This window comes from Hermetia illucens, chromosome 1 (assembly GCF_905115235.1).
Source record: "Hermetia illucens chromosome 1, iHerIll2.2.curated.20191125, whole genome shotgun sequence".
In the NCBI taxonomy this organism is placed as follows: Eukaryota; Metazoa; Arthropoda; class Insecta; order Diptera; family Stratiomyidae; genus Hermetia; species Hermetia illucens.
This window is the reverse complement of record NC_051849.1, coordinates 63,398,621-63,420,574: the sequence shown is the minus strand read 5'-3', so window position 1 is coordinate 63,420,574 and position 21,954 is coordinate 63,398,621. Positions and strand designations below refer to the sequence as shown.

The 21,954-nt window shown below is 42.3% G+C and overlaps 1 protein-coding gene across 6 annotated transcripts in view; it reads right to left on the bottom strand.

Moving 5' to 3' along the window:
- The window catches only part of LOC119648308, a 680,254-nt gene extending 669,786 nt beyond the window's left edge, over positions 1 to 10,468 (bottom strand). For 4 of the 6 annotated variants that reach the window (XM_038049997.1, XM_038050005.1, XM_038050015.1 and 1 more), the window contains exons 1-2: positions 10,259 to 10,468; positions 246 to 2,543 (exon numbers count right to left, since the gene is read on the bottom strand). In XM_038049997.1, coding sequence (XP_037905925.1) covers positions 246 to 2,520 — 2,275 coding nt within the window. In that variant the 5' untranslated portion in view covers positions 2,521 to 2,543; positions 10,259 to 10,468. Of the gene's footprint in view, positions 1 to 245; positions 2,544 to 10,237 lie in introns of all 6 variants that reach the window. The other 2 variants (XM_038049989.1, XM_038049979.1) reach the window with 2 other exon arrangements.
- Positions 10,469 to 21,954: the final 11,486 nt, after the last annotated feature.

The window sequence follows — 21,954 nt, the reverse complement described above, 5'->3', positions numbered from 1 at the left end:
TATGCGGTTTATTACAAAATACAAAGCCTATTACAGGCAGACAATGAAAAGCACAGACATGGGCTTATCGCAGACAGCAAGTAATCAGCGAAACAATAAATTTTCCGTAATTGCACATGATTGGCCAAAGAATACCAAACTTGCAAACAAAGATGGTCCTAACTTACTTGTTACTTGTTTTACATTGAAATTTAATATTTTCCTTCCCTGACTACTTTAGATGTTCTATAAATCTACTCACTTACCGTATATTATGTTGTCAACACGCTCCAACGAATGGAAAATTTCATCGTCATCATCCTCTTCAGTAGTCACTTCATTTGGCAAAGTTCTCGTCGTAATTATCACTTTCTCAATAGTTATATGCGGCGGCGGTGGTTCTATTTTAGACATAATTGTCTCAATATCTGAATCTTGAATGTCAATCGGTTTATGAGAGACAATCGCAAGCGATTTCATAGGCTTTACAACATCTCCCGTGCTTCTAGCAACGCATGGAACACGACCATAAATCCCTAATTCCTCCCTCACCGGTTCGTTGTTATTATCTTCCCGACTTTCATTGTTGCCTCCAAACTGTTGAAGTAATTTATTGAAATTTTGACTCCTCCGCTCGGTGCCTCCCGTTAAGATTTTGTCTTCCTCCTTCAACAATGCATTTTGCTTGATAATGGGTTGTTGCTTGGCCCTTTGCGAATGCTTATGCCCGCCCCGACTTGGTATCACTACAGGCGGTACATCTTTCAGAGCCTCGTCAAAATCATCGAACGCTTCCTCACCATTTGCATTGAATATGTCAATGCTGCGGGATTTCTGCAGGATCGGCCTCTTCCTCGGAGCTGTCGACCAAGCGCCTTCTGTCTCTTTGATCACGCCGAAGCTGATTTGATTGTAAGTGGGACCCTTGAATGCATCGGGAATCCAAGCATCTGAATCTAGTGAATCATTCGAAACATTCATATCGAAATTATTGTTAGTCGGAATTGGGTCGTCCTGTTTCTGCGAGAATCTCTTACGAATCATTTCCATTTTAGATGGTTGTTGGAGTGGAAAACTAATGTGTCCAGTGGTTTTAGGTACAGGCGCTGGGGGCGCAGGCCTGGCTATTTTTATATTTTGCTGTGCATTGTCGCTCCGCAATTTCACTGATTTTTTCATTTTAACAGATTCCCAGGAATTCTGCGAAAACCGCCGAACGGGTGCTTGAACAGGTTCATTTTGAATGGGAGTATCCTTTCTCAAATATCCATAGCCTTCCTCTTCGGAAAATTCATCGGAAATACTTGCACCTTCCCCGGTTCTTCCACCAATGTTATGTCTAAGTACTTGTACATGTTTTGGTGAAGGTACTTCCTCATCGAAGCTCTCAATTGAATCTTGATGTTGAAGGAAGCGTGAATGCCCAATAGATAAATCTGAACATCTTTTAGCAGATTCGTGCCTCCAACTTCGGGATGAAGGTCTGGATGAGTCCCCTTGGGGTGATAGGCTCCTTATATATCCAGCATCGTTGGGACCGTACGAAATGTTTGGCAGAATAATATCAGGTTCTGATTTTTTTGTGTAAGTGTCTTGTTTTTGGACAGATGCGTCTGGATTCCTACCTCGCGATTGTAGAGATTTGAGTTTTTGTATCTTATTGGAGACTGTGTTTTTAGCTCGATAACACGCATCTTCTATTGATTGTCGATTAAATGGGATTTTAGATAAACTCGGCCTTTTAGAAGGTTCTGCGCTGTCTTCATGGGACTTCTCTGCTTTTTCGGGCTTCTCGACTTTCTCTGGTTTCTCTGACCTTTCGTGTCTTTCAGAGAAGTCGGCGATTTTCTTCATGGACATTGTTTTAACTTGTTTAAAAAGACTACTCTTGTTAGGTTGGACATTAATCGGGCCCTCCTCATTTGCGCTTGCTAGTGGAGCCGATTTTTCTGAGCTTTTATTACTCTGAAAACTTCTGTGGCTTTCAGCACTTTGTTGTCTTTGGCAGTGCTGTCTCCTATTGCCGCTAGATTGAATACTCTCATCATCCTCCATATCTAGTTCACCTGAATCAAGTTTCTGAGCCCTTAGGGAATGAATTTCAAAATCATATTCGGACTTTTCCGGAGAACTATCATCTGGGCGGAATGAAAAATTGTTGATATCAATGCTTGTGGTTCGGACAACCGTCTTTTTGCCTAAAATATGTTTGAATTTGAAATCGGAAAATTCTTTGTATTGTTTTGTTAATTTCTCGGAGAGCGTAAGGTTCTTTGCAGCTACATCATCTTTGCTTTCATCAAATTTTGTCGCTACATGTTCAGTGAGGTCGACTGCTGAATGGGCCAAGGTAAGGCGACCGAATTGAGGTCTTTCAGAGTAGTCAGGATCTGGTGCATCGTGGACTAATGACGAAATAGTCGAAATTCGAACTGGTGATGGGTCAATGACGTACGGTTTCGGACCTGGAGGTGGTTCAACTACTTCTGGTTGAGCAGAAGTTTTAGTGGAAAAAATCTTGCGTGATTTTATTTTAGGCATTTTAACGGGTGGTAGATTTATATCTGAAAATTAAAAAGCAAATAATAGTCAAAAGCGGATTTTCTATTTGCCAGATTATATGAATATTATAATGCAACAGGACGTAGAAGCTACTGTGCCCAAAAGCAAGATGAAATCCTTGATTTACTTTTCTAAATTTACGCGTTCCCTTTAAACTACTTCGGATTCGATACAAACTATTTATAAGAACACTTTTCCGAATCCTTGATGACCTCTTTAGTGAATTGAACCCCGTTAAAATTTGACAACACTCAAGTGTTGTAGTATTTTGTTAGGATGAATGGAATTCCTTCCGACAATCAAAGAGAAATGTCAGGAAGACCCCGGCTTTTGAACGACTTTGAGATGATAAATTTATTTTTCAACCTTCACTTTTTTTACTTTTAAATGATACCTTCTCTAATGACATCTCCTTTGCTAATGATATCCGCTCTCTTAGAAAAATATATACCATATTTAAATTGCTCAGATTTCGCTGTTAGGAATATCGAATTGGTGAACCTAGATACAAAACTGGAACGTTTCTTATTAGGATAGCCCTGAACCGGAAAATGCTTGTTGGACCGCCGATGATGATGAAGTCTCCAGATAATATAGCAGAAAGTTTACTCAACAAAGGTGAGACATCTTTAGGAGTACAAGCAGAAATATTTGCAATATTCGGAGAGGGGCATACTATGCAAGAAATCCCCGCACGACTATTCACGACAACTGAATTCGTTGAGAAGAGCTAACTTGCTTTACATTTGCAGTTGCTACATATGCTGCTCCGCACTGTCGCCCAGGCCCTGCCACCTATTTCGGGCCTTCCCTCTAGCATGTCCTTCCTTCAACTATTTCTGTCTACCGATCGCGTCCTCCAATTTTGAAATCCGAACAGTGATGCACTGTCTTGGGCAACAGAATCTGCCCAGCGCTTTGGGGGCTCTCTCTCCTGCGAATACTCGGAACCCCGGCCATACATTCTGGCCACCTTTTCACAAGAAAGTGTTCCACGCAGTTCACGGCTTAGCGCATCCAGACATCAGGACGACAAGTCGGCTAGTCACCGAAAAATACTTCTGGCACTCCACGAATAAGGACATCAACTCCTGGGCCATAGAGTGCATCGCATGCCAGAAGTGTAAGGTCAAGAGTGGATTCCTCGCTTTGTTGTCCCTGCAGTGATCAGGGAATGCAATTTGGGTCGAGCTTTTTCTCGGAGTTAGGCAAACTCCTGGGATTCAAAAGCCAGGGAACTATGTCATGCCACCCGCAATCCAATGGGATGCTAGAGCGTTGGCACCGGACGCTGGAAGCCACCATTATGTCTCGCGACGATCCTGGAAACTGGACACGTGCACGCACGTCCTGGTCAGGACGGATGCTGTCCGGAAGTCGTCGAGCGTGGAGAAAATTTCGAAATTTATTTCGAATGCGACGGACAGATGTTAATGTGATAGACAGATGCCACCACCGGCGCTCTTCGTGGCATGTTCGAATTCGCACGTCGGGGGGTAGGAGCCAACGGTGAAAAATCCGTTTTTCGATGCAACTTGTCTGTGAAAATTCTCTTGGTCCACAACCGTTTACCGGACACGTTTTTCATTTTTCTGGACTTGAGTGCTGTGGTATAAATTAAATTGTAGAATTAAACTCAAAAGTGTGCTTTGTAACCTCCTTACGGGCCCTCGAGATCTACGTGCAATCTTATAGCGTGAAAGCACAACAATTAAACAATAACAAAATTGTGAAATACTGTATTTTAATAAGCTTCAAAATTTAATCAAATTCGTTTAAAGTCTAAAGTCGTTTAAAGACTAAAAGCATATGCATGTCTGTCTCGAGTAATTGAAATTGATATATAAATAATGAAAAAAATTAAAACGAAAAGTTTCCCAGCAACCCCCCATTCATACGAGTTCACTTTGTTGTGGTATTGACGAATTGATATGCTATGACGTTATACACGTTTCAGAATGCTTGAAATTCAAATAAAATGTAAAAGTTTCTCCTTATATAACTTTGTCAATAATAGCTGGATGTACTTCAAACTTCCCACAGTTTTGCCCTATGTTATCCCTTAAGGAGAGTTACGGGCTAAGTTTCTAAAATATTCTAATATACTATTATTAGCTTTAATTATGCGGATATCGGAACAGGGTATATTTTCAGGCCTAGATTTCGTTTAGATGTGATTTTTTGCAGACTTTTGGGGGGTCATATTTTGAGCCCTCACTCCCCTACATTTCATCCGATATCAAATATGGGATCAGTTTCGAAAAGTGCTAATCGAATCATTTCATTTGATAACCTACATAGCCATATTCCGTGAAGAAAAAATTGCGCCCCCCTTTGGCATGTATGGAAAGCCCTCTTAAACTCAATACAAAAAAGCGCCACACGCTATATGTAAAGGGATGCACAGACCACAGGTTATCACCAGATTTCGTGACAATTGATCTTCGTTTCGAGTTTAACAGATAGACGGGTGAGAAGGCCCTAAATTTGATCCCCAGCCAAAGCAAGAACATATTAGAAACAACTACAAATTTATTTTTAAATTACCTCACTGCAAACGGGTGGAGGAAGCTGAGAATTTCTGGGGGCTCCCCACTAGTAAAATGGCTAGTGGGGAGTCGCCATTGGTGGTTTTTAACCTTAACGATCCTTTAAGACGGAGCGCTAAATTGGTGGGATCGACTCTAGCGAATTCGAATGAGAAACGGTTGTCGGATCAAAGGAGTAGCAGCGGTTGAGTTAGGTCTGAAAATGAGACTGACGAGTTTACACAGCTGTAATCAATGATCCAAAATCTGATGGAGTCCATTGGTCAGCGAAATAATGTTCACCACGCTATTAAAGTCCAGGTACGTTCTATTAGGGCAACGTACTTTAAGGCTAAAAAGGATACAAAAGCAAGCGAAGTAGGAATAGTGTCGATCAGCCAAAGGAAAGTGATGGTTGCCGTAGCGACACAAACTATGTTCGAAAAATCTCTTCATAAGAAGTCCTGTGGCAAAGAAGGTATCCAAAATGAAAAGGACATCTCACTAATGCGCAATAATCGACAAAGAGATCCCAACGAAGAGGTACAGTCACCCAATGGACAACAAAATGCAAAAAAAGAGGAAACCAATATCGGTGCAATCTAGGAAAACTAGAGACGGAAGCTTATCGGCCCATTCGGAAAAGGCCACTAACCGCACCGACGACTCCACTTGAATCAAAATAGAGAGTAAAAAACGGTTCCAAAGGAAAACCAGGCTGGACGCACTGATCATAAACCCAGCGAACTGACGTACGCGGAGATTTCGCGTAAAATAAAAGCAGATATCCTCCTGATTGAACTGAGCGGTAATGTCACGCGTATAAGACGTACGCAGAAAGGTGATCTGTTGCTGGAGCTTAAAGTGGATGAAGATGTAGGTGAAGATCCACGAAAAAAATCGAAATGTCACTAGGAGAAGCCGCCGCCATCAAAATGAACAGGAAGTCGGTGGTGATAGAATACATGGATCTAGATGCAGTCGCCACGAAGTCCGAGATCTGTGAAGCCTTGCAATTTCAATTAGTGGTTACAATCAGGGAGCGAGGCTAACGTGCTACGACTTAGAAAGGCGTACGGAAATACACAGATAGCGTTGATAAGGCTGCCTAAAGAAGCCGCAAAAAGGCGATAGCAGCAGGCAACGTACGCATTGGATGGGTGGTTTGCCAGATAAGAGAATAAAGTCATATGTTTTAAGTGCTGGCAGTTCGGCCACATTGCGAAAGCTTGTACCAGCTCTCCAAGACAGATTCAGTCTGTGCCGTAAGTGCTGAGAACAAGGCCATATTGCAAAGGATTGCGACAGGAAGCCCAAATTCGTCTTCTATATCGAAATGAAAAAGAGCGACAGCGCCCATATTGCAAGAAACAGTAAATGCCCAGTATTCAGAAAGGCGTTCATAAATAAGTTTAAATGAAGTTTATGCAACTAAATCTGAATCACTGTTGTGCGGCATAAGATGAGCGTGTTCGAAAGCAATGTCGATACAACAATTGTATCCGTCAAAAATATGAAAAACTGCAAAGTGGAGTATGGGTAGCAGACAAGAACAGCAAAGCAGCAACATAGAGCTGTGGAAGTCGAACTATAGCACGTTGGGAGAATTCACTGCAATGCTGGAGAAACTATCCTTCGATGCAAGACGCAACAATCCCAAAGTAATAACCGGCGATTTCAACGTATGGGCAGGAGAATGGGGAAGCAGAAAAAGAAGTATAAGGGGACAAAGATTGCTAAAGACATTTTCTCGCCTAAATGTCGTACTTGCGAACTCTGGGACAGTTAGCACATATCAGAGGGGAGAATTATGATCGGTAGTAGACCTCACTTTCGTCGGTGATACCCTTATCAAAGACCTGCAGTGGCATGTCAGCAAAGGGTACACAGTTATTATCAGGCTATCATCTCCCAAACCTAGAATAGGAATTATATGAAGCCTTTAAACTGAATAACGTTGAACTGGGTAACTAACAAATTTGACGCAGAAATGTTCAAGGAGCTACTTCGTGATGACACATTATTATCGAGAAGCACACAAAAAAAAGTTTTACAGGTCGTCAAAAAATCGCAACGGACATGCGATGTCTCATTGCCTCGGCGTAGCGCTTCCCGAAGGCGAAATCCCAATTTCTGGTGGAATTCGAAAATTGAAGAGTGTCGTAAAAACTGCCTCAGAGTTAGGAGATACTCTCAGCGCAGAAGAAATCAACCTAAATTCGTGGAGCTACACATGCAATACAAAAACGCGAGCAAAAAATTTCAAGTAGATATCACAAAGAGCAAATCCGAAGATTTGAAGCGGATGTGTACTGAAGCTGGCTCTCGGTAATGTCATCACTAAAAGGCAAACATTCCCGACCGATTACCTGTCCTATTACAAAACTTAGTGAACACTCTCTTCCCAGAGGATGTAAACTACACTAATCTGGCTGAAACCCATATAAACCCCGAAGAAATTCCTGTAGTGGTAGAAGAGGAAATTCTAGATGCAGCAAGGAAATTTGCAGAAAATAAGACCCCAGGGCCGGATGGAATCCCGAATAACGCCCTGAAAATGACAGCCAAGACAGCACCAGTTATGCTTGCCCAAGTTTTTACAGAATGCCTTAGAGAAGGAGAATTCCCCGAGTAATCGAAGCTACAAAAGCTGATACTTGTTTCGAAGCCAGTGAAGCCATTGGGTAACCCTTCCCCATATCGACCGATATGTTTGGTCTATACCATTAGCAAACTATTTGAATGACTAATATACAACAGACTACTCGCTATTGCGGAAAAGGAAGTTGGCCTATTGTACAAGTAATTCAGGTTTCGTAAAGGGAGATCAACCATCGATGTAATCAACATGGCAACTGGCCCAGCTCGGGCTGCAATACGAAATGGCAAACGCAGTGGTGACATTCGATGTAAAAAATGCATTCAACACTGCAAACTGGACGAAAATCGTAGAAGCTCTATACAAACTACATTGTCCGAAGTACATTGTACGCATCGTTGTTGAATTTCTTCTTGGGAGAAGATTATGCTGGGACTCGGACGATGGACTGAAATTATTCCCACTGACGTGCGGAGTACCGCAGGGTTCTGTCTAAGGTCCCTTAATGTAGTTAATTATATACGATGGAGTATTGACGCCACGCCTTCCTAATAGCCTGGCAACCATTGGCTTTGCGGACGATATCGGGGTAACAGTAATTGCAAAACGCTTAGACGAGATCGAGATCTACGCAAATGAAGTGGTATGGGAGATCAATTCTTGGTTGGGAAAGTTCGGCCTATCACTTGCTGAACATAAAACGGAACTAGTGCTGATCAGCAAAAGAAGAAAGGACACAACCGTGAAAATTGAAGTTGGCAATTTACTCCCAACCATCGCTGATATTTTAACAACATGTAGAGCGTTCTGCAACTAAAGCATCTTCCATCGCTGTAACGATCTCGAGGATATTACCGAACATTGGTGGACCAAGACAAAGTCGACGTGGTCTTATTTCAAGAGTAGTTAGTTCTGTGCTACTTTACACATCCCCTGTTTGGGCAACTGTTCTAGAAAACAAATCAAACTGCGGAAAACTAGGAATAACATATCAACTAAGCGCACTCCAGATATACAATGCTTATCGAACAACATCAGGAGAAGCAACATATGGACAAGTTACCATGCTGCCCAAGATGTGGTAACGTGGCCGAGAATGGGGAGCATGTTGTATTTGATTATCCTATGTTTACCGCGCTCCGAACTAGGCTGGAGGCGGTCGTAGACAGGCGCTTGACACCGGAAAATATACTGGAGTTCATCTTAGAGTCAACGGAGGCTGAAATCAAGTTGTAAGAGAGTTGAAAACGATTCATCAACAGCTTAGGGAAGGAGAATTGCGAAAGGAACAAGAAATGGAGAGAACAATAATGACCCGCAGTTAAGAACTGATCCAGCCCCGCGATACGTAGGACATCCTGTATGATATTGCCTTGCGACGACCTCCGAGAAGGAGGTCCTAGATGATGATATTTTTGCTCACGATCTATTAATAGCTGTTTCAAAATAGTCCATTCTGTACACTGCATTCAACAGATACAGTTCTCGTATTACATAAAAAAAAACTCAAAAACTTTTAAACCAAATTCAATCTATGTATTTCATTGGAGTAAGACACTGACGGCTAAGTATTCTTCTTTTCCATGATCCTGAATTCTACATGTTTAGCCTACATAGTTTGCTCACTGTAAAGTGTCTATGTTTACCCTTCGTAGTCTCAACTTAATCTAAAGATTGATGTACATACTTTTCACTTTATTTACATCAAGCCTGAGATTCTAAGGAACATTCTAATGTGCATTGAATGCATTAAATCTCCGCAATTGACTTGGTACAATAGCCGTTAACATTACCAACTTCAAAATAACCTCCTCCTTCGGTACCAGATTGTCTAAGAAAATATTTCAAAAGCAAACTTTCTAAGGGGATCTATCTACAACCAGAAAACTATTTTTTGAAATTTTCTAAAGGCGAGACGAATTGAAGTTTATGCGGCGAAGAATTTGATTATCGCAAATCTATTCATGGAATGCTTTACAACACAACAACGTCTTCTTCAAAATTCCATTTTCAAACATGAATGAATGGACTTCATCCTTCCGAAAATTGCAGACGAATTCATTTCTTCACCACAAACTTCTAAACCCACTGGAGAACTCTTAACCGTCCAAAATCCCCCAAAATAGTACTTCAATTCACTCTAGTCGTGGTATATATATGTTTGTTCACATTTTTTGGTTCCCACTTTTGACGTCTGCACCATAATTACATTCAATGACCGTTCCTCCCCAGATTCACGTCTATTAACACAACTGCGAGTTTTGCATAAAAGCTTAATCTATTTTTCGATTTACTGGTGAAACGTAAAGTTCTGTATAAGTGGAGAAAGGATCTGTCATGGAAGTTACAAACCATATACTATATTGATTTTGTTTATGCAGAGGTTCTGGTTTTGTTACAACATTTTTATCACTTTACGAAGCGAATTGAGATGACATTTTCGTTAAGTTGCTTGAGATGGAGTCCTTGACTTTTTCTTAAAGATATCCCCGAGCAAAGAAAGTGGTATGGAATAGTAGGAGCAACCATAATGAACACTAATTAACAACCAAAAAGAAATAATATTTACATTAAACAGAATTTAACCCACTTTTTAAGAAATCATATTCACTTTACAATTCATTAAATATTAAGTTTTGTCGTTTTCTCCTCCATTTTTCTACGAAATCCTTAATTCCTCTGTCGTATCCCTTAGCATGGAATTCCCGCGAATTTAGGGAGTAACACGAAATTTTCTAGAATCGCAGCGAATTAACTCGTTTTAGTACAGATTTTTATTCGCGATTTTCTTCTAACTGAAAACTTTACGTCTTGCAATTGTCCATCAATTCCCTAAGTACGTGACTTTTATTCATAATTTAATTATGCAAATTCTAAAAGGCTTCGCTGGTATAAGGTACGCACGTTTGAAACGTGTATAGGGCGGATAGATAGGTGACTAGGGAAGATATGGGGCATATTTATAAATAAGTAAGAATCGAATATAACAAAAAGTTACCACTTCAATGCACGACTTATAAATCACTTCTGTTCTGTAAGTGGATAGGTTAGAGATAGCCTTAATTGGGATGTCCAATCATATGATTATGTCGTTCGCAGGCTTTTGCGAATCTAAGGATGTCTCTCAGAGGTAGAGACCGTGTAGATTACCCACAAGAAAAGAAACTCTCTTATATAAAATATAAGGCAGCGTCCGCGCCACAAAATATTATACAAATAGTCCGCGTCTTCGAACGCGGGTACGCGCGGAGACTTATCATGAACTCCGTCGAGCGGAGAAGCGACTTCACACACGGAAAAAGGAACCCAGGCAGAACCAACAGGTCTGTGAACTCGAAAAGTACAGGAAGCAACGGCACCAGGCGCACAAGTTTTACCAACAAGCCAACAGGATGAAGCCTTACACACCTCGATGTTCATCCTGCCGAGACAAAGAGGGAAATCTGATTTCCGACAGAATGGGCATATTGGAGCAATGGGTTGAGTACTTTGATAAACTACTGAACAACCATAACACCGGCGATTTGGAGGTCCCGACAACTGGAGACGACGGACAAATACTGCCACCATCAAGTACAGAAGAAACACTCCGTGCAATCCATCGGCTTAAAAATCATAAGTCGCCAGGAGCCGATGGAATTACAGCCGAATTGGTTCATCAACTTGTGCTCAAGGTGCGGAATAGCGAATCAATGTTTGACGACTGGCAAAGAGGCATTATCTGTCTCATACATAAAAAGGGAGATATCATACAGCCCAGCAATTATACAAGTAGTACGTTGCTGAGTACTATCTATAAGATATTCTCCGCTATCTTGCTAGACCGGATAGCTCCATACGCCCAGAACATCGTTGGCCCATATCAAAGAGGCTTAACTCCAGGCAAATCAGCAACAGATCAGATTTTCTCTCTACGCTGCTCTCTCTGCGCGATGGAAAAACTGTTGGAATATGGACATCAGTTGCAACATCATTTCATCGACTTTAAAGCCGCCTATGATAGCATAGGCAGGATAAAACTGTACACGGCGATGAGAGAATTCAGTATCCCGACGAAATTAATAAGACTGACTAGGCTGACCCTGACTAATGTGCGAGGCCAGATTAAAGCAGCAGGATCAATCTCAAGACCATTCGACATCAACAATGGTCTACGACAAGGGATGCCCTATCATGCGTCCTCTTTAACCTGACCCTCGAAAAAGTCATCCGTAATTCTGAGTTAAATCCGAGGGGTACGATCCTCTTTGAGTCCACCCAATTACTGGCCTACGCTGACGATATCGACATCATGGGAAGAACGACCAGAGACGTAGAAACTGCCTTCATCCAGATCGAGCAGGCGGCGCGAGATCTTGGGCTGCACATCAATGAAGGCCAAACAAAGTATATGGTGGCAACGTCAGCACCAAAAACCAACCAACCAACAACATCAAACCGCACTGCTCAAACGGGAAGAATAAAGATAGGAGACTACAACTTTAAGATTGTTGAAAATTTCTCCTATCTAGGGTCGAAAATCACAACCGATAACAGCTACGATGATGAAATCCGCGAACGGTTATTGGCAGCCAACAGAGCCTATTTCGTCTGGTTGTGGATAAAATCCGGGTTATTAGGTTACGGTGGGCGGGTCACTTAATCCGTATAGGTGAGGATGAGCCAGCCCGGAAAGTCTATAAGGGCAGTATCTATGATAGAAAAAGAAGAAGAGGCAGACCCTGCCTGAGATGGAGTGATGGCGTAGGTCAGGACGCCAGAGAACTTTCAGGGATATCGAATTGGTGGATCTTGGCGCAAAACAAGGATGTCTGGAGCTCCTTATTAAGGCAGGGCTAGATCGGATACCGGTTGTTGCGCCGTTGATGATGATGATGTGAAGAAGATTAGTCCAATCTTCGTTGCGTTCACGGTGAGCCCCTTTCACCAAATATAGTTTATGTTCTTTATCGGTCAAGTGGTTTTTACCTACCTGATTGCAATAGTTTCCCTATAATGCAATGAGCGCATCAGGTTCAATTCTATATGTACAATGTTTATAATGGCAATCATCTCTCATAAGCTCTGATAGCTTGTTCAATGTAAGAACTGATTTCCGGAATTTCACCTTTTTTTCTTTGAGTCGCAAATCAGTAAAACTGGATAAAAGGAACGTTCTGAAGATCGGCGTCACACTTATTGTACAACATTGCATATATTCCAAAAATGAATGCTTGTCCTTCTACAGGAAACCCAGTTAACGCCTCTTTGAAAAAAATTATAAAATTTTAGAAATTCACAGGTTACTAAGCGACACATTGTTTTTGAAGTTCTATGGAAATATTAGAAAGACACTGCCGCGCTAGGTTTCAGCAGTGTATGGAATTCTTGCCCACTAAAACGACTCACACTTCCACCTTCTTCCATCCTCGCAGAATCAAAACAAACGATCACTTCACGAGGAGGACTGACGCCTTCCTTGCACACTCCAAATTCTATTTGAATGCTTTCCATTACAGAGTTCACAGCCCACCAATTTACCGTCTACTTCAACTTTTCCGCAAAGATGATCTGAGGGCTTATTACAATTTGCGAACAGTTTTTCAGGCTCCTCCTCTTTGAGTAGAGCAGAGTAGAATTTGACATGGTCCATGATCTTAGGTGTGTAATACATTCAGGACAAAAGAGAGAATCATCCAACCTGAATCGATGCAGATACTTCTTGTAACCGTGCTCTGATGGAGCTGGCTCAGGTCATAGTTAATTTCGCAGTATCCTCACTGAATCCACTACTCAATACGGGGAATCAGAGTTGCGGGTCCAGCAATCCCTCTGCGAGTCATCCCAATGTAGCCGCCACTTTTCCAGCGACGCCCGACCTGCCGACCTGCGGTATTCTGTACCTTATTTAAGTAGATTCATTCCCCTTTTATCGTAAAAACAGCGTGTCCCACTTGCCATATCTCGAGCCTTCAATGTTAGACATCATACATTCTGACGATATGCTGTTATTTGCCGCCTTCTCGTATGTAGGTATGCCTTGAAATCCATTTTCGTATCAGTCGTCAACCCCAGGTATTTCATAACCGACTTTGAAGTGATTATGTGGCCATCGATACGAATACTAATCGTATTTTTTTCTACAGTTTATAATCAAGATCACTTACCTCTTTTGTTCCGCAAGATTAATCTGATCCAGCTCCGGCATTATATCATCTGCAAAACCGATTATAGTCAGCTCCTTTGGCACGAAAAGACAGGGAACCTAGCCTATGATAAGGAGATGTCTCTTGTAGATAACCCTTTGTAGAATTTTTCCTACCGTGTCTGTAAAACAATGATCCCTTCCACCAAGCGAGGAAATTCCTTCCACCACGATACGTTGATAAACTAGTCAGGTCTGCTCGTAACAGTGATTGTAAAGGCTCCGTTACAAAAGGTAAATCTCCACAAGAACCTCCTCAGTTACCGCAGGTATGGGGAAGACATCCAACGCAGGTTCATTTTTTTGAGTTCCCCTTTATGCGGAGGGAAGAGCACTCACCGCACCAGTGCCGTTATTGTTGCAATATATATCCAGCGTAATATTTCAGGGATTTATTCCCATTTTTTATTTCTAGGGACCTACAGATCATCAACACCCTCGTAGTTTTCCAACATATGTTCCCAACATACGCTTGAGGAATACTTTGTGGTCTGGTATAATTTCCAAGTATTTGATCTGTGTTCCGGGCTTAACTTCCATTCCATATAGCCTAATGGCTCTCAAGTGATCAAGTTTAAGCTTCGTAGTGCCGGCCCACTGCAGCAGGTATTAGTAATTCTAAATATGCTTTATCAAGCTCAGCTCGGTATTCACAATGGTGAACTTTGGCCTGCCCCAAGAACTTATTGTTGAAACCAACTTGAAGGTAGACGCATTGCCTTTAACCGAAGAATCTCAAGCATTCAATGTGGGCCTATCAGCTTATCACCTTTTTCGGCCGAAACTTCTACTTCATAGTATCAAATTGATCCGATGGAGCAGCATCAACCATGTCCTCATTCTCAAGAAACTCCGCCTTTTTTCGCAACGCCTTCCTCTGCCGACGGCTGAGAACCTTCCTAGGTTCCCTGGATCCGGTCCGGATGGATCCATTTGCAGATGTCAGTATTACACGTTCCTGGTAAAGACAAAGTGACTTCACTTTGTCTCGAAGTTTTACGTAGGTACCTGTCTTGAGACTTAATCCTACGGTCTTCTTAAGACACGGATTGATTTTGTGACCACAATCAGAGCCCCGCTGAGACAAGCGCAACGGTGCCAGTCTATACCAAGTGCATGGTTTAGCATTCATACTGGTGGATGCAAGAATTACCTAAATCTCTACCGAACTATGGAGTAAGGCACCCGTGTTGATACGCAGCACCACGTCGAGGTCCGAAGGTCTCTTCTCGCTTGAGCACAACCACAGCCCCCATGAAACTCCCATAAGGGGGCCAACCGCAACCAACCGAGCTGTACTCAGATACGACAGGAATTCTCCTGAAGTATAAGAGTCCAGGGGTTACCTCGGTTCCCATGGTACCAGTATACCCCTGGTAAGGTTTCGTGACCGAAGCCACTTCAGATGAGTCCCCGTGCAGACTCGGGTCTGATCGCCGTTGCTAGGCCTTGGAGCATTCGCCTACTGCATCACGGCCGGCAAGCCAATGCGATACAGCGTTTTCCGGTGCCACCACGTGGAGGTTCTCCTCGGCCACTTGGTTTTGGTTCAGCCGACAGGGTTGCCACCTCAGAGCACCTGGTAAAGACAAAGGAAAAGTTTCTGCCAGGCATGATTTATATTGTAGTCTCCCATTCTTAAAGGCTTTCTTTTAGGTGATATTGCTCCAGATGGGCCGGCCCTAGTCGAAATGCAATTTCTCTTCTCTTCTTATTGGCTGACTGTGCTGTAGGCAATAAGTGCAGACTTTCCATTGACTACTTTTGACTTTCTCCTGAGGAAATATGAATCTCAAAAGTTCATGTCTTGATCACAACTTGATTTCCCATATTGGTAGTTGGTTTCGAACTCTCATACCACTTGGAGATATAACATCCGCGTTTCTGTGATGCTCATACTGAAACCTGTTAGCTTATTACATGTCCTAGAAAAGTTCTTTATATGAAAAGTCTTGTCCCGCCAAAATATGGAAATAATCTACTAAGCGAACCTGATGAAGCCCTTCTTCAAAAAGTCCACCATTTGGAAGACTGCTTTGTCTTCTTTGTTGTAAAGTTTGCATATTGCGACCCCATTATAGCTCATTGTCATGTACAGTTGGTGTTTTCATAGTGGGCAGTGTGTTGACTCTGTCTACTTAGTTTCAGCTATTTTCATCTGCCGACCATCAGTACGGATATTTCTCATCGAGAAGCTGAGCTACCAATCCCGTATGGTATCGCCGCTGCCCGAAATAGGCAGGGATGGTACCCGTTCAGGGCTTTATTTTAAAGTGCTGGCCCGAAAATGTCTTGCGGGCTAAGTAGTATAGTGGGACAGACGTGAATTTATATTTGGAGAACTTGTAAAATAAAAATAAATAATAAATTCCAATATTTTTGTGAGCATTGCAATCATTTTCGTCGACTCCAAGGGACCTGGAAGGTAGTGGGACTTGTGCTGATAAGGGCAAAGTCGATCCAGATAGGGTATCTGCGTATCGTTCACTCAGTATGTTGGACGCAACGAGGAAGCAGTTGGAAAAACTCATCAAGCCACAACTGACAGACGCAATATGTGCTGCGGGAGACTACTCAGCAACACAACATGGGTTTAGAATGGGGCGATCCACAATTGATGCCGTTGAGAAAATGGTCCAAGCGATAAAGTTAGCTGAGGCATACAGTCGCCACTGTCGGCGAGTATTGCCCTTTGTGGCTTTCGACTTAAAAAACGCCTTTAATTCTGTAAAGTCATACAACATGCACTGGAAAATCGTTTTCATACTCCAGGATACCAATCGCGGTTATTGAGACACAATTTAAAGGACCGTGCCCTACTCTATGAGACCCGGAAGGACAGCGCAGAATGAAGAGATCAGGGAAATCTATCCATGGAGGGCTATAGCCTTCTACTGCTCGAGATGCCTGATGAATCGCAATCTGGTCGGATACGTGAACGAAGTTGCGGCACTAGTTACCGCATGCACGGCTGAGCAAGCTCAGCACACACTGGGAATGGTTCTTTTACGGTTCCGAAATATGGGCTGACTCTCTCAATAAGTAAGTGTACCGTAAGTGCATAGCGCAAATACAAAGACGATGAGCCCTGTGGGTTTCGTCCGCCTAAAGTACCGTTTCGGAGTCAGCTGTGATGGTGATAGCGGGAGTTATTCCGATCGCTCTTCATGCTGCCGAACGGAGGCTTATATACCCCAGAAAAAGCGAGGGAAATAAGGAAGCTGTCGCTTGTGTCGAAGGAACCCGCACTCGTTGCATATGGCAACAATCTTGGTAAAGAGAATCGAAAGGTAGATGACCGCGCATCTCATAAAAGTCGTGCGGCCGTGGTTCAATCAAAAGCAGCGTGAGATTGACTATTACCTAACCCAGCTGCTCAGCAGACGCGAGTATTTTCAATCTTACCTGCACACAATCGGTAAATCACGGTCGCCCGATATTTATTGTAAGGACGTGATGGATGATACCTTTCACACCTTTTTCTTCTGCAGAAGGTGGGAACGCCATCACCATCATCTTTCAATGGACACGATAATCGAGGCTATGCTGGAGAGCGAAGATATGTGAAGCCGAGTGACACATTGTACTCAAAGCATTCTTAAGACGAGGCTCCCTGAAACCATGGGGTTTTGCTTCTATAGTAAATAGTCCTGATCTGAGGTAAAGTGACAAACGCTTCCGGGTCAGAGTCCTGGACGCACAAGGGCTGGTTTGTTTTACCCGATACTCTGTCTGAGAAAGGAGTCCGCCACTTTGAGCGTATGGTAAATGCATTCACCTCCGTAGCCCCCAAAAAAAGGTGCAAGAGCAGATGCAGACAAATTTTCAATCTCAAAACATTTAAAGCGATAGAAGAAGTAGGCAGAGTTTTTCAATTCTAATGTGACATCAACATGGTTGCCAAACAACGAGTGTCGGCGACAGATCAAAGGAAATTTTCTTGCCTGCTCAGAGAACATTAATGCACTTTCAAACGTACGGTTGGCGATGTTTGGTCCGCCAAACGTTTGTGGAGTTTTGGAGTTCGCGGAGTTCATAAGGACTACGTACGATTACACCATTGCGGAAGCATCATTCATTACATGAACTTAAATATTAAATTTTACCCTCATACCCAACTTTCCTCTACCCAACTAAGGACAATTGATGTCATTTTGCACTTGATAGGTTTTCCAATGGGAAGCATGCGCTTGTTTTCACTTTTTGCTAATAGTGCAAAAATGTTCGTGAAAGGGCAATAAATTCCATTTGTTTGTTTACTGTTGTGGTCTTAGCCACCCTTTGTCCATTCCTCAAGGCACCGTTTATATTGAAAGCAACCACCTAAAAATGCAAATCCATGGGGACTTCCGCTCGGATTTAAATATTTCAAGGTGCAAATTATTTCTGCTTTCTCTGAGTGCAAGTAGGACTGAGGTCAAGTCGTGGTGATATTAGTTGAATGGAACCTTGGAACCCCCGCGATGGGTGCAAGAAAATTTAAAAATTTCACGATGTTCGGAGAAAGCTTTAATTTGAGAACTATTGGCCATAAAGACTACCTTGAAATAGGGTAAAAAATCAGTGTATGGATCTACGTGTAGGCATGAAAGGCATATAAGCGATGGGGGGTAGTTCACTTTGATGATGTATTGAAAATTGGTATTCGATTACAATTCGACATATTATGTACTGTAACGTGTAAGTACACCCACGGTATTTCCATTTACATGTACATACCATACATGGAGGACGTAATATGTACATACAATAAATGTTGGACTTCTGCAAGTACGTAATGCAGTTAAACGTAAGTCTCCATTGAAAATATGCGATACTTGAGCGAGTGCAATAAATTACCGCAGATTAAATGTGATGCAATTAATCTGATCAACGGATTCTAAGGGATTTTAAATAGAATGATAAGCAAAACTTGCCGGTTGAATAATGACGGTAAATTGTATGTCAGCAAATTGAATGTAAACGGAGACTATAGAGCAGAAAAAATAGAAAATGTAACAGATAGTCACAGTTTAGAGGTCTTCTCAAAGGCGTCATCCACGCATACGTCATTCTAATTTTATCGTGGCCTATAGTACACATTGAAGGCATCAATATTATCCACATCCTAAATAAACATATAATATGTACATGTAACATCAACAATAAACATAGGAGACTACCACTTTGGGACCGTTGATAACTTCTCCTATCTAGGGTCGAAAATCCCAACCGACGATGAAATCCGCGCACGGTTGCTGGTAGCCAACAGAGCCTATTTCAGCTTACAAACCCTCGAAACGTCTCACCATACGGTCGAAGCTCTTACTGTACATGACAATAATCGAGAGAAGAATCCTCGAGAGAATTTTTAGCACCTACATGAGGATGGACAATTCCGTAACATATAAGCAATACCACGCCCGGTTGTGGATAAAATCTGACTCAACAGGTTGGGATGGACGGATCGTTTAATCCGTATGGATGAGGATGGTCCCCCCGGAAAGACTTTAAGAGCAATTATCTATGGTAGAAAAAGAAGACGAGGCCAGGTAGCCAGACAGCTTTTAGGGGGGGATGGCTGGAGTTCCTTACTAAGACAGGCCTAAACCGGATACCGGTTTTTGTGCCGTTGATGGTGTGTACATACACACATTCGCACATCACCATCAACGGCACAACAACCGGTATCCGGTCTAGGCCAACCTTAATAAGGAACTCCAGACATCCCGGTTTTGCTCCGAGGTCCACCAATTCGATATCCCTAAAAGCTATCTGGCATCCTGACCAACGCCATCGCTTCATCTTAGGCAGGGTCTGCCTCGTCTTCTTTTTCTACTATAGATATTGCCCTTATAGACTTTCTGGGCTGGATCATCTCATCCATACGGATTAAGTATCCCGCCCAGCGTAACCTATTGAGCCGGATTTTATCCACAACCGGACGGTCATGGTATTGCTCATAGATTTCGTCGTTATGTAGGCTACGGAACCGTCCATCCCCATGTAGGGGGCCAAAAATTCTTCGGAGGATTCTTCTCTCGAACGCGGCCATGGGTTCGCAATTTTCCTTGCTAAGAACCCGAGTTTCCGAGGAATGTATGAGGACTGTCTGAATCTGTCCCATACAAAACGCAACCCTGACTAGGGTCTCCATTAGCAGAAAATTCATGATAAAACTTCCTCTGGCAGCCAGTTGCTACTTAAATGTTACTCTCTCATCTAACAACTTATTGTTCGTCGAAATCGTGCGACATACATACAGGAAGACACGCTCGTTTCGCTTCAATTCGATATCCTTAAAAGCTGTCTGGAGTTCAAGTCCACGCCATGGCTCCATTTCACCCATACGGATTAACTGACACGCACACCACAACCTATTCAGTTGGATCGGCACCCAGATGGTTGTGGTATCACTCATAGATTTCGTCGTTATGTAGGCTACGGAGTTGTTGATTCTCATGTAGGAGGCCAAAAATTCTTCGGAGGATTCTTCTCTCGAACGCAGCCAAGAGTTCGCAATTTTTTTTGCTGAGAACTCAAGTCTCCGAGGAATACATGAGGACTGGCAAGATCATTGTCTTGTACAGTAAGAGCTTTTTGTAAACTGAAATAGGCTCTGTTGGCTGCCAGCAACCGTGCGCGGATTTCATCATCGTTGCTGTATCGGTTGTCATTTGCGACCCTAGATAGGAGAAATTATCAACGGTCTCAAAGTTGTAGTCTCCTATCTTTATTCTTCCCGTTTGACCAGTGCGGTTTGATGTTGTTTGTTGGTTGGTTTTTGGTGCTGATGTTGCCGCTACATATTTTGTCTTGTTTTCATTGATGTGCAGCCCAATATCTCGCGCTGACCGCCGCCTACTCGATCTAGATGAACGTCTCGGGTCGTTCTTCCCATTAAGTCGATATCATCAGCATAGACCAGTACAGGATCGTACCCCACACATACGCACATACCTATCTAAATTAGTAGAACGCATCTGAATATTACTACTTTACCTAAATTTTTGTGGCTGATCAGTTTCGGTCGCACGGTGGAGGCGATCTCTTCAAATGCTACCTCGCGCCTGAGGAACAACATGATCGAAAGCGGCTTCAGATGACCTTTTGTTTATTTTTTGTTTAATTCGAAACCCGAAAAGGGTATAAATTATATTGTCCGATATCGCCAGGTTTGCACCTAGACTGGCTTCAGCCAATGCAACTACTTTTATTTAGGGATGAGTGGTCCTGGACCCGCCATTTAATAAAGAGCAAAGCGGTGCGAGTTACTTCTCAAAATAATGCGGCCCGCCATTAATATATGGCGGGTTCAGAACCATTGGATTACAATGAATTCACGTGGAACACTTTGACCTTCTATAACTTTGTTAGTAATAGTTGGATTACCTTCAAACTTTCCAGAATTATGTCTATATTATCAGTTATGCTTCTCATAAACTTAATACGGTTTTCGGGAAAATTTATAAAATAAAGTAACGTGCTTCAATTGGCTTTATTTGAGTAGAATGGGATGTGTTTTGAGGCTTAGATTAGAAAAGCATTACGATGATTTTTCGGTTGGATAGATTCTGAGAACGGGATCTGTTTCGCTTTTTCTAGCACATATTTTGAGTCCTCACTGCCCTGTGTTTTACTCAATGTTAGTAGGAGAAAATTTTCGAAAAGTACTAATTAGGGTCTTTCGTTTGATACCTTTCATGACCAAATTCTCTAAAAAAAATTGCTCCCCCTTTTATGGGAGAGCCCCCATTCATATACCATATATTTTCACCAAATTTCTTGGCGATAGCTCCAGCGGTTTTGGAGTTAATCTCGTGTGACAGACAAACTGACAGATATTGAACCGATTTTAGTCAGCTTTTGTTTCACACAAAACCTTAAAATCGACAAGATTTGTCAGAGTTATGAGTTCGGCCAACTTGGAAAATGTAGTTTCGAGAAAAACGCGTCTGAAGTTTCCGGTACGTTAGCATCGGACAAAGGGGATTGCTCTAAAATTCAAAATAAAAGTATTTAGATAAATTAAGAAAAGAACTAGGTATTGTTCCTTATACTGTAAATATTTTTATTTTCCTTCCGCATGCAATTGTTTGGGAGACCACGTGCCTCGTTTCTCA